Source organism: Carlito syrichta, unplaced genomic scaffold (assembly GCF_000164805.1).
Source record: "Carlito syrichta isolate Samal-C Ts95f unplaced genomic scaffold, Tarsius_syrichta-2.0.1 Scaffold64104, whole genome shotgun sequence".
NCBI classification, from domain to species: domain Eukaryota; kingdom Metazoa; phylum Chordata; class Mammalia; order Primates; family Tarsiidae; genus Carlito; species Carlito syrichta.
This window is the reverse complement of record NW_007008200.1, coordinates 66,041-84,226: the sequence shown is the minus strand read 5'-3', so window position 1 is coordinate 84,226 and position 18,186 is coordinate 66,041. Positions and strand designations below refer to the sequence as shown.

Below are 18,186 nucleotides of genomic sequence, written 5' to 3'. Positions count from 1 at the left end.
AGAGATGAGGTCTCGCTGCCCAGTCGGGTCTCGAACCCGCGGGCTCAGGCAATCCACTCATCTCAACCTCCCAAAGGTGCAGGATTACAGGCTGAGCCATCGAGCCCGGCAGTGTACTCTTAATAAACAGGGATTGACACAATCAAGGGTGCTTGACTCTTCTCATTCACATGCAAAATACTGGGTTTTTGTGCCTCACCAAGACCCACAAGAATGTTAAATGCAGAAGCCAGGAAGCCAGCCTGTGTCAGTGCACTGCTCTTCACACTTTAGCATCATGCGGGATGTTTGTTTATTCCTTGGGGAAGTTCTCCCGATTCAAGGAGTCTGCGTCAGTCACTCAAAGTCCCATGCAAACCCAAAACCAAGACAAGCGGAAAACTGCTTTTATTGACATGGCTTTTAAGCTAATGAATAACAGTTTCTGTGACTGGATTCTCCTCAGCTCCACCCATTTCTTTAGAACAACTAATCCAGAGAGATTCTTAAATCACACCAGGCTCACCATTCCCATTGTTTTAAAATAGACAAATGTCCCATGCATATACCACAGGTAGAGAAAGCAAGCTTGATTGTTGTTGTTTTTTTTTAATTACAATCACTGAGTCACCAGAAGAAAGAAAGTTCATACCCTTATTATGCCTTGTTAGTCAAAAAAAAAAAAAAAAAAAACATCTGGGATGTGACAAAATGAATTATCACAAATACATTTTAGTGCTCATTAAGAAGTCTTGGTAGCTTTTTTTTGTTTTGTTTTGTTTTTGAGTTGGAGTCTCACTCTGTCGCCCAGACTGGAGTGCAGTGGCCGCTCCCGGCCACCACAGCCTCGACCTGCTGGGCTCCGGCGATCCTTCCGCCTCAGCCTTCCCAGTAGCCGGAACTACAGGCGCGTGCTACCACGCCCGGTTAGAGATGAGGTCTCACCAATTTGCCCAGGTGGGTCTCGAGCCCCCGGGCTTAGGCAATTCACTCACCTCGGCCTCCCAAAGCGCGGGATTACAGGCTGAGTCACCGAGCCTGGCCTTTGGTAGCTTTTAAGGAAGGTACACTAATATTTTGCAAATGGATACCTAAATGTAAGCTCCCTGTCAAATATTATTGCTATCTTTTAAAGAGTTACAAAACAAAGCTATTATAATCAAAATTCTATTTATTCAGTAGAGTCACCTTTCTGCCTCAACTATAGTGACCCAACACAAGCCCAAAACTGAAGACCAGAGAGTCAAGTTACTCTGTAGCACTGAAGAATATAAAGTATTCTTTCAAAAGCACCATAAATTTATCATGAAGACAACTTTGAAAATGATTAGCAGTGGTAAGATTCACACAACAATTTCCCCTGAAGAGAAATAGAAATGTCTGCATCCAGAAGTAAAACATCTTGGTAAACTGTTGTATAGTGCTGTTAAGGGAACTGCTATGCACAAAAGTCTTTGGAATGAGTAGTGATTTCCTTGTATATGAACTGGTCAGATTTTACATGTATTATCATGTTTATAGTCATCATGAAGATTTGACTATATTATATCTTAATAATGAATTATAAATTTGTTGTTAAAAACTTTTAGTTCACCCTAAACCCCTGAGGACGAGAATATGTTCCCTTCTGTAGCAGAGGCACATTCCAACTCTAATTCTAAAGATTAAGCAACACTACAGACTCCAGAGACCATGGGAAGTTTTTAAAAATTTCCAAGTGAATTTTCAATTCCTCCTCAAAACCTACTCATCCCAGTTCAAGAATACTCTAACTTAGATTCTTCAGCTAATATCACACACTAGACTACTTCTCTTATCTTCCTCCTAATAAGATCACCTGCAAAATAACCTGTCCCATTTGCATAAATGTAAGCTACCTTTATAATAGGTAATAGTATTAAGCTCTTAATATGTGCCCAGCATGGTGCTAAGGAATTTTCACACATCATTTCATTTGTACCTCTAACATAGTATAATTTATCCTATGGATTTTAAAGATTAGGGGTCTAAGATTTAGTGACATTAGGTTTAAGGTTACTCATTCAAAAAACGGAAGAGCAAGAAGTCTGATCCTAGCATCTAATCAAAATCTCTGATAGCAACACTATACTCCACATCCTCACACACTTGCCGATTGTACTAGCATCTCAGAGATGACGTATAGTGGGCTATATTTGCCCAGGAAAGAGGGCCCTTTTTATACGTGTGCAAAATTTGTTCATTCAGGTTCCAAGTGCTGTTTCACACCTTGGGAACACAGTAATAAACAAAAAAGACAAACATCCCTGTCACATGGAGATTTTATTCTAAGGGGAAAAGGGAGAAACAGGAAATTAAAAACAAAAAAACACATATCAAGTTGTGACATATCAGATTGTGAAGAAAAAAATCAAGCAAATAAGGAAAATAGTGAAATGCTGAAGTAGGAGAAGTGTAATTTTAAATAGGGCAGCCCATTTTCAGAGTGCATTGTTGTTTTGATTCTATATGCAGGCACTAGTGAATGTCATTTATAAATCAATGCCTGAAACTCAACAGTTTTGTTTTTGGTTTTTTGTTTTGTTTTTTTCCCCCACTGGTACAATGCTAAAATACCAAGCTGGCCTACATAAGTCATTTGGCTTTTATGTGCAGGAAATACTACTGATACGATTCAATTATATTTCATAAACTTTTATAGCACTCAATCTAAAAAAATACATTCTACATTTTAATTCAAAACTGTGGTAAAATGGGAACCTATGTGTATGTCAGTAACTAAGAGAAGTTTGTGATAAATTTTCCTTTATTCAAATACCTCATTAGCTCTCCTCATTTTTGTAAGAGAAGGTATGATAATCTCTATCCTGCTCACTTGAAAAACAAGAAACAATTTGTAGGGCCAAATAGGACAAGAGACTCTTCGGCCTGGTTCAAATCCCAATTTTACCATTTCTAAGAGGTATATTAGTTCCCTCATTTGTGGAATGGAGATGGTTGTACCTTCCTCACTGTGCTATTGTGAGGATTAAATGAGCTAATGTATAAGTGAATCACTTAGAATACAGCTTGGTGCATAGCAAGTAATTAGTTTTTTCTATAATTTGTTTCAAAAATAGTTTTCACTTTTCTAGAATTTACTATGTTCCAAACACTGGCATAAACACTTAATGCATTTGTTTACACAACAACCCTGTGAGATGGGAATAATTTCTGTCACTATTTTTCTGAAGAAAAAACTGAGAATTCAAAAATAGTAATGGGGCTGGGCACAGTGGCTCATGCCTGTAATCCCAGCACTTGGGAGGCTAAGGTCAGAGGATTGCTTGAGCCAGAAATTCGAGACCAGCCTTGGCAACACAGTGAGATCTTGTCTCTGCAAAAAAATTTTTTTAAAAATTAACCAGTCATGGTGGTGAGTGCCTGGAGTCCAGCTACTCGGAAGGTTGAGGTAGAATGATCCCCTGAGCTCAAGAGGTTGAGGCTGTGGTGAGCCGTGATTGTCTCCGACAAGAAAGAAAAAGAAAGAAAGAAAGGAGGGAGGGAAAAGAAGGAAAGAGGGAGGAAAGATAAAGGGCCTAAGGCCTAAAAACTGTTAAGTGTTGGAGCCAATATAGTGACCCAGAGAGACTGTCATAAAAAAGGAAATGTCTTATATTGGAAAATTAGGAGAGTCTAATAGAAACACCGAGGGACAGACTTGCTCAGGGCCAGAATAGCCAACCACCATCAATCTGTAAATGCATCTTCTCCAAGTGCCTCCTGTACAGGTTCCTACACTACTTCTGAATGAATCATCCATGAGCGTGCATGTTTTCTGGAAAAGAGTTCCTAGGATTATTAAAAGTTACCATGATCTTGCTGGGTGTTGGCAGAGAGGCAATGCTAAATTATGATTCTACCATAAGAGATAAAATTCTAAATCAAAACTGTGGTCCCTAAGCTGAAAGCCAACATGATAGGGTTCATAGTTCCCATGGGAACTGTTGATAATTAGACCAAGAACTTGAAAAAACAAGCCATACATCGCAACAGTAGTTTTAAGTCAATTATATGCATTCATCAGTTTTATTGTGTTCAACTATTCCATTGGTTGACAAACTAGTTATGGGCCAAATTCAGCCCTACTGCTTGTTTTCCTAAATGAAGTTTTAGCAGAACTTAAAAAGCCATGCCCATTCATTTTAATATTGTCTGTGTCTGATTCCTCACTACATTGGCAGATTTGAGCAGTTGTGACAGATTGTATGGCCTACAAAGATAAACTATTTATTATTCAGCCCATTACAGTAAAAATTTGCTGACCTGAACTATTCCTACTTAAGAGTTTATTCATGAAAATATATTCTTGGTGTAGGTACTAGTGCATGTGTTCAATAAGTGAATGCTAAACGTATATCAAATAAATATGTTCAGATTCCACAAAATTACTCAAACCAGGAAAGTTCAAGTTTATCACAGGCAACCTAAATTAGCAGCTAGTGCATACTCTGCCTGTATCTCCCAAAGAAAATACTTTGTCCCTCATGTTGAAAAATGCTTGATTTCAATGGGCTCTAAAAATACACATTTATAATCTGTAGATACAGAATGGCATTACAATAAATAGCTTTTTACAACTTCATGAGTGACAGAGAAGCCCCAAATGATTGAATGTGGCAGCTAACAGATAAAACAGAACAAGAATACCTGTCCAAGTGAGATTCGTACCTTTTGGAGGCAAATCCCTTTTTACTTTGGCATATATTAACATAGTGTCTATCAATATTCACTAATGGGGACTGCACTCGGCATAAATCATACTGAGCTAGCATTACCTTAGCTCTTTATTTTTCCTAAGTTCTTCCCAATATTATAGTCAATAAATCTTTATTTCTACAGAATAACAGACTGTTCCCCGGAAAATTTTCTCTGCTATAATTTTGGTCTGATCTATCATGTCCTTTTTTTAGAAGAAATCATTACATATTGATTTTAATGTTCAACTTCAAGGATTTGTTTAATGTTAAACCTGTTTTAGGAGTTATAGATTAAAATATGCAATAAACATGATTCCTGCCATCAAGATCTTTCATAATAGAAAAGAAACCAGACTCAGTATAATAATGATATTTGTGATTAGCGGCAGAAGCTTAAATGAGCAGCATGGAACTCCATGGAGGCAGTAAGACTTAGAATAGCATTAGTGAACTATTTCTTCATTCATTCATTTCCTGAATATTATTGCACCTACTAAGTGCCAGACCCTCATGTTGCCCCTTGCAGGGAAGGATCCCCAATGAGCTATCATTCTAGGGAAGAATGAGAGTCAATAAACAAGTAAGTCAATGAGGGAACAGGATTGTAGCTATTAGACTGTAGCTATTAGAACAAATGAATAAATTAAGAGATATGAGAGAAAGTAACTTGGGGAAGGACTAATACCATTCTTTTTTAAAATATTAATTTTTCCAATTATTTCCTCATCTACAAAATGCCTACTTCATAAATACCATAAAGGTTAAGTAATTTAATAAAGTCTTTGGTGCTATGTTTCAGATATACTAAGTGTTCAGTAAGATATTATTATTAATTATTATTATTGTCAAAGTCAATTCTGTCCTTTGGTTCCACACTTCTCATCACCCTAAAAAAATTATGGAAATGTAGCTGTCTTTTATTAAGGGCCATACCCTCTGCCAGTGCTTTACATAAATTACTTTATTTGTTCTTCATACCTGCTCGTATTTCACAGACAAATATACGGACGCATAGAAAGGTGAAATGTCTTGCCCAGTGCCATACAGATAATGAGTGGCAGAACTAGAATTAGAATCCAGCTACATCTCCCTCCGCAGCCTGTTTCCTTAATCTAATACTAGTACCAGTACTAGTACTAATACTAATACTAATACTACAAAGCACCCAGACCGTGCCATTCACAAGAGACTCAGATGTGGTAATCATCTGTGTTGAATGCTAGTGCCTTATAGACAAGGCCAGCATGGTTTGTAGACTCCAGTAAGCTTCTAGTCAAACAGGTGAAAAGCAAAAAAATGCAAAGAAGTTTCAGTCTGTTGGGTTAGCACAGGGTGAGAAAACTGGCAAGGACTCAGCTATCAAAACAAGATAAAGAATATAACTGCCTCTTATACTAGAAAGGTATAGTAGTGTTACACTGTGTGTTTGTGCTCTCCTTGCAATTAATCCTCATACATAAATTTTCACATATGAAATTCAGACACCAAGACTCAAAAACTTTGAGTGGCAATGAATGGTAAGGCTGAGATTTAAAAAAAAAAATCCTCTGATTTTGAGTACCATGTTTATTAGCACATCTGAAAACTAAAATTAGTGGAAAAGGTTGAAGGTATGGTTTGCTGAAGGAAAGTAATGTACCTGCCCCTTGGCTGACTCTGTGAGTTCTTTTAGGACAGGTCTGTAACTCCAGATAGCCTGAGTACGGAACAGACTATCTCTCCTGGGGAGACACAGGTGGAGAAGGGGTCAGATGAATCTCAGATGCTCCTAGCTTCATGATGAGGGACTCTGTCCAAGACTTTAGAAGCAAGACAATTAAATGTCCTCTAAAAATGTGGTAGCTTTAGAATATTACTTCTATTTGGGGTTTATCATCACCTATCTTTTTCTCCATTGTTCACATTCTACATTTTAAAGCATGCTTCAATCCCCAGCCCCTGCTGGGTGATCCACTGAGGGATCACTTGTCTACATCTAGGGCTGTAACATCACCATTACCAGACTGTAGAGTCAGAGAAACACCAAGGAGAGAGGAAATTGGGAAATGTCTTCCTCACAAAGTATTACGGTCTTCAAAGAAGTATTACAGCTAGCAGCTGGAATCTCAGCTCAGATCCAGTCAAGATGCCCCATTTAGGATGTCTCATTCTAAACAGAAAAATGACCAAAGGCAGTAATCAGACCTAAGAGAGCAAAGGTAAGAAACCAAAGCAAGCTATTTTGGTGCAGACTTTTCCACATGCTTAGCCATATAACAATAATTTTCCTGGAAGAAAGAACACTTAGAAAAGGCTAACTAGCAAACTCACCTCATGGCAGATGAACTGTAGCATTGTTCTAGCATGGCTTAGGGAAGAATTCAGAATACCATTGTATTTTCTCAATTGAGATGTTATTGTAATTTGAATCTCAATTCTGCCAGCTGAGTTTTCCTTCCTCAGCATGTTTCCAAATATTCCCCACCTGTGAACAAGAAAACATTCAAGTAACAGAAGAAAAGGCAGCCTCTCACCATGTACAATTATCAGACTCCATAATCAATACTGAAACCTCCGCACCACCATAGCTGCTGGTATTGCAGAAAGTTTGGCATCTAATCATCAAATCCAGCTGCAAATAGTACCTAGCACACAGCTGTTTTCCACTCTTAGCAGAAGAACCCTGAAACCAGAAACATTCTTAAAAACATATTCCATAAGGAAATAGTGTTACAGCATGGACAGGAATATCTTTGTTAGGTGCTGTAGAAATAAACCCTCGTGTAGAGGTAAGAGTTCATTTTCCATTCTCCTATATACAGCTCCCATCAATTCTAACCTTTAAGTCTAAATTATGTTTGCTTGGTTTTACAAACTTCTGGCAAAATACTTCTTCCCCAAATTCAAGGTATTATTACAGTAAAGAAACAAGAAGAGTTTGCAGTCAAATATACACATCGTTACCATGCGGTTTTCATTCAGCCGCATACAAATTTTGTGACATCAGCCTTATCTTCTGTAAAATGCAGATAACGTAGGGCTGTTAAGCAGATTTCAAGCACATTGCCTGGTGTATAGTATTTCACATGATAAGTGTTTTTCTTCCTTTTGTCTACTAACTACTAATGCTACATTAGAATATCTTTCATTTTCATCCCATTTTGTCCATTCTAGATTAAAACTGTTAAGCGAATACTGCACAGTTCCCATCGAACACAGACCCAGAAGCCCTCAGAAATTGAGGCTTCCAGCCACTTGGGGCCTCTCTGACACTGAGAAACTGGTGTAACTTAGCAATGAACCTCAATTTCACCAACCAGGAAAGTCCCATCACTTTTTCCACTCTTCATGTGTTTGTGCCTCTCTCTAACTTTCTCTTAAAAAAATAAGAATAAAACTTTGTACCATTATTTTCCTCTTAAAACCTACTTCTCCTTTCCCAATCATTATTACCAAAGATTGTATTCGATAATGTATGAGCACGTTTAATCAAAGGAGGGCCCAAAAAATACTCCACGACATTTACCAGAATGGCGATCCTGAATGGGATATTTAGCTACAGAACTTGACAAGCAGAGTCAGGTACCCATGCGTTAGCAACCATGGACAGCTTCTAGTCAAGCGAGAGTACACAGAGTATGTCAGTTCATGACCTCTCCACCATGAATCACCACTCAGTGTTGACTCACTTTTATTCTATGTTAAATGACTTTGAGGTGATTTTAAGCCCTTTTTCACTCCCTTCATTAAACTTTTAAACCCCACAGTGATCTCACTTCATGATATAAAACACCGCACACTGATTATAACTGTCTTTGAAAAACCGAACATCCAGACTAAGTCAAAATGAAGACAATCTGCAAAAAAGAAATTCCCAGAGCCTCCAATCAGTGTGGAAACTTGGATAAATACAGACTTACTAATTATCAAGTCAAGTTTATCCTTCAACTGGCCCAATTATTGTAACACAATGTAAAGGGTCATTGATCACTTTGCTGAGGGCCATCCAAGAGGAAAATATTCCTAGTTACGGAACACGTTGTTAATATGCAGAAGTTCAGAACATGGACAGTGTCCAAGCACAGAACGTATTGTTACCCTCCAAAGAATGGCATTAGAATATTAAAGCCTAGCTGTTTTGTGTTCATTAACCAAGAACATATTTCCAGAAAGAAATATACTTCTGAAAATGAGATTAATCCAGCCAAAGGAAGTCCAAGAAGTAGAATACTTTTCTAATTTAAAGAATTTTATACCCCCACATAATTCCATAATTATATTTTAACATTTATATAAAATAAGTGTTCACTCAATAATAATTTCACAGTGCATTGAGCACTTCTGTGAAAGGCATATGTTCTAGGGACGTCTCCCAAACTTTAGTGCAGTGGAGATGAAGAGGAATTTTGTTGTTGTTTTACTTTGTTCATGAAGCCAATAAAAGAGCTTTGACATTATACGAAGTAGGATCTCAAATTGATAAAGAGTCTATTCACAAATTAAATTACCTGCTACGGTGCCCTTGAAGATTACTCATTATAAAAGAGGTAAATAGTCTACAAATACAAGTTTAATGGTGTACTTGTCAACTTCTAGTATATAGCTTTGCCTTTTAGAACTAACAAAGCTTTTTCAGAATTTAATATTGCTCTGGAATTTAGGTGAGATTCAAACATAAGTCGTGTGATCTTCCCAATGTCCTCAGAAGTAGAGAAGGATTGTGAAACCACAATACTGAATACCAGTTCCAATTCTGGCTTATATGCCTATGATACATTGTCACTCAATAACACACAGAAGGACTATGACACAGCCTTCATTGCCAAAGGAAGAATATCCAGATAATAGCAAGACCCATGACCATGCACAAAATTTTTTCCGAATCATACATAGAATCAAAATTCAGAATTGTTTTCTGAATAAGTGTAAGAATTCCAGTTAAAAGTCCTAGAGAACTGCAGTATGAATCAAATCCTTATGATTTTCTAAGTAGACTAATTAGCTTATCTCTGACAATTAAGCAAAATGTCCCAGATACCATGTAATCAGAACCTAATAAATGGTATGCTATTAATTGGGTTGTGTACCAAGATGTAGAAGTTTTTATTATCATCATCATTATTATTATTATTTGAGTTGGAGTCTCACTCTGTCACCCAGACTGGAGTGCAGTGGCACGCTCACGGTCACCGCAGCCTCGACCTGGTGGGCTCCGGCGATCCTTCTGCCTCAGCCTTCCAAGTAGCTGGAACTACAGGCACGTGCTACCATGCCTGGCTGATTTTTTTTTTTTTTTAATTTATTGTAGAGACAAGGTCTCACCAAGTTGCCCGGGTGGGTCTGAACCCTCAGGCTCAGGCAGTCCACTTGCCTCAGCCTTCCAAACTACTGGGATTATAGACTGAGCCACCGAGCCTGGCCAGTTTTTATTTTTTGACTTGATTATTTTTGCATATTCTATTTTTTGTTTGTTTGATTTTGTTACTCCAGGAAATAAATTGGTGTGAAGAAGTATTTTCTTATGAAAACTTTCTTGTTCTTAATCAGTACTTTTTAAATATAGTACTCCAATTTGTGTTAAAACACACACAAGTATTTCAGGGTTACCAGTGGCATCTGGCAACAATATTATTTCTCCAAATAATTCATAAACAATATTTACAGTGATTAAAATTCTTCAACTCACTATATGTGTTAATTTTTTGTGATTATCTGAAAAGAAAACCAGACCTACTTCCAAGGACCTTTGTTCAATAACTAGCTTTGTATTTGTATTTATATTTTTATATGGCCTCATTCTCTGATTCTCTGAGTTTAATTTCCATTTCCTCATCAACAAAATGGTAATGATAACATTTATTCTACAAATCTCAGAGGAACATACGCACAAAACGGTTTAATGACAATGAAATAACTTTGCTAATTTCATAAAGTTCAACAATTAACTGCTGTCAGAACTCTACTCAGGATTCAGAGCATCGGTGACAAAGGTGGCATTTTCTCATGCATTATCTTGATCCGTTAAATGTGAATAAGAAAGAAGAGGAAAATGTTAAAAAAGTAATTTTGTGTATATGCTTGGGAAGAGGCTAACCTGCCACTTGTGCACTATATAGTATTCCCTATTCTAGAACAGAGTTCTTTCAATGCTCCTCTTCCAGAAAAACCTTTCAAAGATATGTTTACATTCACTGTATTTACTTCTTCTCTACTCTGACAAACCTGTTTGGAGTGAGTTCAAGTTTAACTATAAGAAAAACAACAGCCAAACTCAAATTGAGTTACATTCCATAAAATAACATCTTTCTCCAAACTATCAAGACCATAAAAAACAAGAAAAATTAGAGAAATTGTCCCAGCCCAGAGGAATCTAAGCACATGTGACAACTAAAGAGCACTGGCACAGAAGAACAACATTAGGTAAAAAGTAAGGAAATCTGAATAATGGAGCTAAGTTCATATAAAAATTATTGATATTGATTCATGAACCATGACAAAAACACCATAGTAATGACAGGGATTAGTTAAAGGACTTTGGTGTAGGGTATATAGAAACTCTGCATTATCTTTGCAGCTCTTTTAGAAATCCAATGCTATTCCAAAAACAAAAGAGCAACAAACAAATGTTAGTTAATAGTTTCAGAACTTGTAGTAAAAGTCACAGCACTAGTTATAGTGATAGCAGTTAGTAATACAAGATTCCTCAACAGGCTGGAAGAAGGAATCCAATTAGCCTTTTTTTTTTTTCGTGAAGCATACACTGCAGAGTTGAACCTGAGGAACTATAATGTTGATTTTAACAATAAGACAGAAATTTATTCAATTCACATATTTTTAAATCCCTAAGTAAGGTCTTTATCTAGAGGGTTTATAAAGATAACATGCCGGGCTCGGTGGCTCAGCCTGTAATCCCGCGCCTTGGGAAGCTGAGGTGAGTGAATTGCCTGAGCCCGCGGGTTCGAGACCCGCCTAGGCAACTTGACGAGATCTCATCTCTACAATAAAATCAAAATTAGCCGGGCGTGGTAGCGTGCGCCTGTAGTTCCAGCTACTTGGAAGGCTGAGGCGGAAGGATCGCCGGAGCCCAGCAGATCGAGGCTGTGGTGGCTGGGAGCGGCCACTGCACTCCAGTCTGGGTGATAAAGTGAGACTCCAACTCAAAATAAATAAATAAATAAATAAATAAATAAATAAATAAATAAATAAATAAATATGACAAAGGGGTGTGTTAATAAGGACTAAATCTAAACTCTCTTATGAGAAATATGTGTCACTTATTCTACATATTTAAGCAGAATATAAAAAGACAGGGCTTATACTGAGATACCACCTAACTCCAGTCAGAACGGCCATTATTAATAACTCAAAAAATAACAGTTGCTGGAGAGGGTGTGGCGAAAAGGAAACACTTCTACACTGTTGGTGGGAGTGCACTAGTGCAACCTCTGTGGAAAACAGTATGGCAATTCCTAAAAGCTCTAAATATCGACCTCCCATATGACCCTGCAATCCCCCTACTGGGAATATACCCTGAAGAACTCCAATCACTCTATCAAAAAGATACCTGCACACATATGTTTATCACAACATTGTTCACAATAGCAGGAACCTGGAAGCAAACATGCTGTCCATCAAAATGTGGTACATATACATGATGGAATACTACGCAGTCATAAAAAAGAACAAAATCATGAATTTCACAGCAACCTGGATGGAACTATAGTCTATAATACTGAGTGACCTCTCATAGAAACAAAGATCTGAGTATCACATGTTCTCACTCATATAGTGGACCTTGAACATCCAACGTAATACTATAAGAAAATGACTGACAGTAGTGCAAAACTATGGGGGGGGCGGAGATGGGATTAATGGTAGTAAATATCTGTCTGGGGACACGGAGACACCTCTTATCAACAAGGGTGACTGAATGAAGCATATTTGTATAACTAACCCTTAACTGTACCCCATAATATCATAATAAAAAATATTGATTATAAAAATAATAATAATAATAAATAATTTCATCTAGTTTTTATGATAATCTTAAGAGATGTTTAATGCCCTATTTTATTGAGGAGGAGACTGAGGCTTATAGAGGTTAAGTAATTCGCCTGAGGTAACACAACTGTGTAAAAGCCAGAATACACACTTGTGCTTTTGATACATCATGATTCCTTGTAAAGCAGAGGTGCAATTGTATTAAAGATTTATGGGATAAACTGACAAAAAAAAAAAAATACAGGGCTTGATATCAAAATTTCCAGTGGATCCTCACAAGAAGATAATGTTTAGCCAAGGTGGCCAAGGACAGAAGCCCATCAAGCCTAGACTCTTCTGTTCTCATCTGTTCTTCTCAGATTTTTGAAGCCTCCTTAGCTTGCCTTCAATATAATCTGCAAACATGGCTGCCTGCTTCCAAATGGACTAAAATGGTTCCACAGAGCTGACATTTTCAGAACTCAACACACTGTCCTGCTGCTGTACCTCTTTTGGTAGTCGTATAACTCCTTCTGTGTGGAAAAAGGAAAGAATGGAAGCCAAGCACTCCACAGAATGTGACATCACCTCATCATATAAAAATGATGGCTTGTACAAGATCAAGATAACTAGAGAAAGAGATAGCAATATTTCTTTACATTGTCTGTGATTAAAACTTGCATACTAAATTATTTCTAGCTCCTATGATACTCCCACTCCTATGCTTTCTGGTATCACACACCCCTAATCTTCCCAACTCTCTTTACCTTAAAATTTTGACTTTGAGATATCTTGGGCTAGAAAGCCCTCACTAACCACCCTGCAACCCCAAGTCCAGATCAGATGCTCTCATAGAACCAAAACTTTCTCCTGTGAAATTGATTGGGTATGAAATATGATCTCCAGCCACACTTCTTTCTAGATGTTTGCTCCAATATTGAACAATAACTGTTAAAATCCAAGGTATGACTTTACTAAAAGTTGTGAACATTTTAGGAAATAATTTAACTTGATTAAAAATATTTGAAATTAACTAAAAATAATTATGGGTGTGATTAAATATATTCTCTAATATCTCACAGAAGACAAGGTTTTCTGTGGGTCAGTATTAGAAATATCATATTTTTTCATTTCACTCTCCTTAAATTTTTAAAAATGTATTTCAAGCTAAAAGTTGAAATGTATTAGAATTTACGTTATTAATTAACCTAATCTTCATTGAAGAGGAAATTTTCTATATTTAAAAATAAATTGTTTGCAAAAATTCTCTAGTAATATGTTGGTATATTAAAGCCCAGAAAAAATGTTACAGTTACATATTTTGAAATAATTCCCTCCATGCCTGAATTTATCTAGCTTTTTCTGAGGGCCACAATAAATCACATAATGTACTAAATTCCTTAGAACAGAGAAATGAATAAATTTACCCATGCCCTGAAGAAGTTCACTATTCAGCCGAGGCATAAACAAGTATAGTTATTGCAATGAAACTTTGGGGAGTGATGTGAATGTACTGGGGGGGGTGCTAAGGCAGTGCACGGGAGAGATACCTTTAAACAGGTTGCTCCTCTTTTACACAATGAGAATTGTTTCCCTCAATGACATTAAGTGAAAAAAAGAAATGGGCAGCAGTTAACTGCAATTTCAATGTTTCATCTGAAAGTTCTAGAAAAAAATATATAAAAGTGGATGAAATTCAACCTTTTTCTGAAATTTAGCAGCAATAAGTGTATGAAGTTAATACATAGAAGATGTTAAATGTTTTAGTGACCATAACGGAGATAACACAGTGAAATCTCATCATTAAAAATGCAAAAAAAAGTCGCAGAGACAGGGTAAAGTATAAAACAAAGAGCATAACCTTTGGCTTACATAGACGGGTTGAAATCGTAGCTCTGTCACTTACTACTCATGTGTCTGTAGATAAATCACATAAACTGCCTAAGCCTCAATTTCATCATTTGTAAAGTGAAACTAACACTAGATTACTCCCAGAGTTATTGAAAGCTTGAAATAAGGTAATCACGAGTTCCCAATGAACAACTTCTCTAACCCCAGTAGTAAAATCTGGAGTGTTAGTATTCGACATGCACTGAATCCCAAGAGAAGCTCAATGAACAGTGAGTGAGGTAGAACGGAAGGACCTGGGACGCATTCGTGTACGGCAGAGAGAGTCTGGAGCAAGTGAGAAAAAGACCATGGAAGCAGAGGAAGCACGTTACCTTGAAAGTAGGTGGAGCCAGGCTCGGTGGCTCAGCCTGTAATCCCGCGCCATTGGGAGGCTGAGATGAGTGGATTGCCTGAGCCCGCGGGTTCGAGACCCGCCTGGGCAGCAAGACTTCATCTCTACAATAAATCAAAAAATCAGCCGGGCGTGGTAGCGCATGCCTGTAATTCCGGCTACTTGGAAGGCTGAGGCGGAAGGATCGCCGGAGCCCGGCAGGTCGAGCCTGCGGTGGCCGGGAGCGGCCACTGCACTCCAGTCTGGGCGACAGAGTGAGACTCCAACTCAAAAAAAAAAAAAAGAAAAGAAAAGAAAGTAGGTAGATAGCTCAGAGTTGCTATTGCAAGGAAGCAGTAGGAGTAGGGGTGGTTCCAAAAGAGATAAAGGCTACTGTGCCCATAGATGAGAAGTCTTGGATCAAATTTGGAGAGTTGAGGAATGTGTCGCATAATTATTGTATATCTAGGAAGAATTACAGCAAGAATTCTATAGGGATTCATGGAGCGTTCTTCACTGGGATAGAAGATATATGGTTAAGGGATAGACAGAGTCCCAAGATCAGAAGATTCAGAGTGATAGGGAGCAAAGACAAGCATCATAACACAGGGATCAAAAAGGAGTTTATGATGAGATTGGGAACTGAGTTTATGGTAGACAGAGTAGATGTCTAGAGGTGGAATCTTTATTTCTACTTTATATAGAACTGAAAAATCCCTCTCCAAGGACAAGATGATCACCCTCAATTTCAGAACCAATCAGAGACTACTGGTGGGGGCTACACAAACACAATTGGGAGGCCAAGAAAAATGAGGGTAGAAGAATCAGTTCATTCTATTTGAGGTGGTTTTCAAGTTCAGAACATCTAGAAAGTCTGACCTGAGGAAGCTGAAATCCCTTAAACTCTGTGAGAGACTAAAGATGACTGAAAATTTATTTTAAATTATATAAAGTGTTGACCCCAAAGACAACCACTGCTACAATTTAAATGCATTCATCATACAGTTAAAACATTGTAATCACTTTATATTGTCATTAGTCAAAGATTGATATTTCCAAAGTGCTTTAAAGTTTCAAAGTCATATCATGTTCATTTTATTTTATATCCTCCATAACTGTAAAGTAAATGAAACCAAGTGATCAAGCATATTTTCAGATGTAAAAATAAGGGTGCAGATTAATTACTTGATTAAGGTCTTAAAACAACTTATCAGGTCAAAACCAGATGTTCTGTGATACCAGACCAAACCCAGCATCTCCCTGAACACTAAGGTGAGTAAGGAAAGAATAAAGAATCTCCTAAATTATGCTCATTGATAATCTTGACCTTGGGCCATCTTGGATTCTAACCTCATCCTACCTGTTGTCTTACCTCCTGTGCATTGCTTATACTTAGGAGTAGGGTCAACTCTAGATAAAATCCAGAGTTATTCTCTCTCCTCCACCATGCTTTAACCTAAAAGAAAGTTGTGCGGTGGGAAGAGTGAAAGCTTTGGAGTTAGGTGGACTTAGATTCCAGTCCTAGCTCTAAGACTCCAACTTACACCAAATTACTTATTAGCTTCTGAATCTGTTTTCTATTTTGGAAAATGATGGGTACAATACCTATTTTAGAGGAATTTAAACTTTTTAAACGTGATAACAAATGTGAAACACCTAGTGTAGTGTCTGGCACATAATAGACATTCAATTAGCATTGGCCTTTTTGTTTTTCCTTTTCACACCCATGTTAGTTTGATTCAGGAAGGCAGTGCCAGTTCCATTTTACAAATGAGCTATAAGAAAGGGTAAGATAATTTTTTAGGATCACACATAAGCTAAGTAAAGATGGAATTTGACCTTAGGTCTCCTACTGCTTGTTGCAGACACTTTTGATGCCTTGTGCTGACATCATCTTACACTACTAATTTCACCATGGCTATAGTGAATAGTTCCTGCATGCAGACAACGTCCTACTTCACACTGTCCCATTTGCCTCTCCTCTTCTCTGTTTCAGATTTCTCTCTAAAGTTCCCAGGCAAGAAAGTTCTGAAAGTACAGAGGAGTTAAACAGTCCTAAGGGTACCCTTCAATAGATGGGAGCTGGCAGTCAGTGAATAGATGCCCTGGCCTCTCTTTCATCTGACAGATAATTCTGAAGTGTATTATGTGAGCCGTAATTGCCCTCAAGGGAAGACATCACAATAATGCATCCCATTTTGGCTTTCCCCTTCTCCACTCTTAATCCTGCTTCCAGGAATTCTGTCTCATATAAATAACCTGCAACTAAATTCTTTTCTCAGATATCATTTTGAGAACTAAAGGTTTGGGAGGGAGAAAAGAGGGATGTTATGTTTTGTTTTCATTTGTGTTTGTATTGCATTTCTCTCTATCTCTCCATAGGTCACCAAGATGCTGGCAGTGGTTGTAATTCTGTTTGCCCTTTTATGGATGCCTTATAGGACTCTTGTGGTTGTCAACTCATTTCTCTCAAGCCCTTTTCAAGAAAATTGGTTCCTGCTCTTTTGCAGAATTTGCATTTATCTCAACAGTGCCATCAACCCAGTGATTTACAATCTCATGTCCCAGAAGTTCCGTGCGGCCTTCAGAAAACTCTGCAACTGCAAGCAGAAGCCAATTGAGAAACCCGCTAACTACAGTGTGGCCCTAAATTATAGTGTCATCAAGGAGTCAGACCATTTCAGCACAGAGCTTGATGATATCACTGTCACTGACACTTATTTGTCTGCAACAAAAGTGTCTTTTGATGACACCTGCTTGGCTTCTGAGGTAACCTTTAGTCAAAGTTGATTCATGAATTAGAAAAAAATGGACCACAAATAAATGAGAATTTGTGCAGTCATCAACAAAAGGGAGGAAATAGCCAATACTCAAATGTGGAGACAGAGGAGTTAAAGTCTTTGCCAATCTTCTAACAAGTCCTGACCCTAGATTCTTTAATCCTTGAGAATGATTCAGATTTTCCTTCTTCTGAAACTAGTATCACAAAAAATGGAGATCTGTAAAATAGCTAAACAACAGAAACTGTTGTGTGCCTTTTTCATTTAATTTGAGAAATTCACTATATTTTCTGGGATTACAGAGTTTCAATAAAATCTAGACATCAATTTACATTATTCATTATAACCTTATCAAATATCATTTTAAACTCCCCCAACAAATTATCTATAAATTTGGTAATTTGGCAAAATACAGATTTTTAATTGTTTGCATTTCATTTTAACAAAGTACAGTGCTAAGTCATGAATATGTATTGAGTAAAAATAAGATTTCAGACATACACACTCCCTATATAAAAATTGTCATAAT

At 37.5% G+C, this 18,186-nt stretch overlaps 1 protein-coding gene across 2 annotated transcripts in view; it reads left to right on the top strand.

Moving 5' to 3' along the window:
- Positions 1-17,795, top strand: part of TRHR (thyrotropin releasing hormone receptor) — a 34,018-nt gene extending 16,223 nt beyond the window's left edge. For both annotated transcript variants that reach the window (XM_008051204.1, XM_021708795.1), the window contains one exon: positions 17,260-17,795. In XM_008051204.1, the coding sequence (XP_008049395.1) occupies positions 17,260-17,667 (408 nt within the window). In that variant the 3' untranslated portion in view covers positions 17,668-17,795. The remainder of the gene's footprint in view (positions 1-17,259) is intronic.
- The last annotated feature ends 391 nt before the right edge of the window (positions 17,796-18,186 follow it).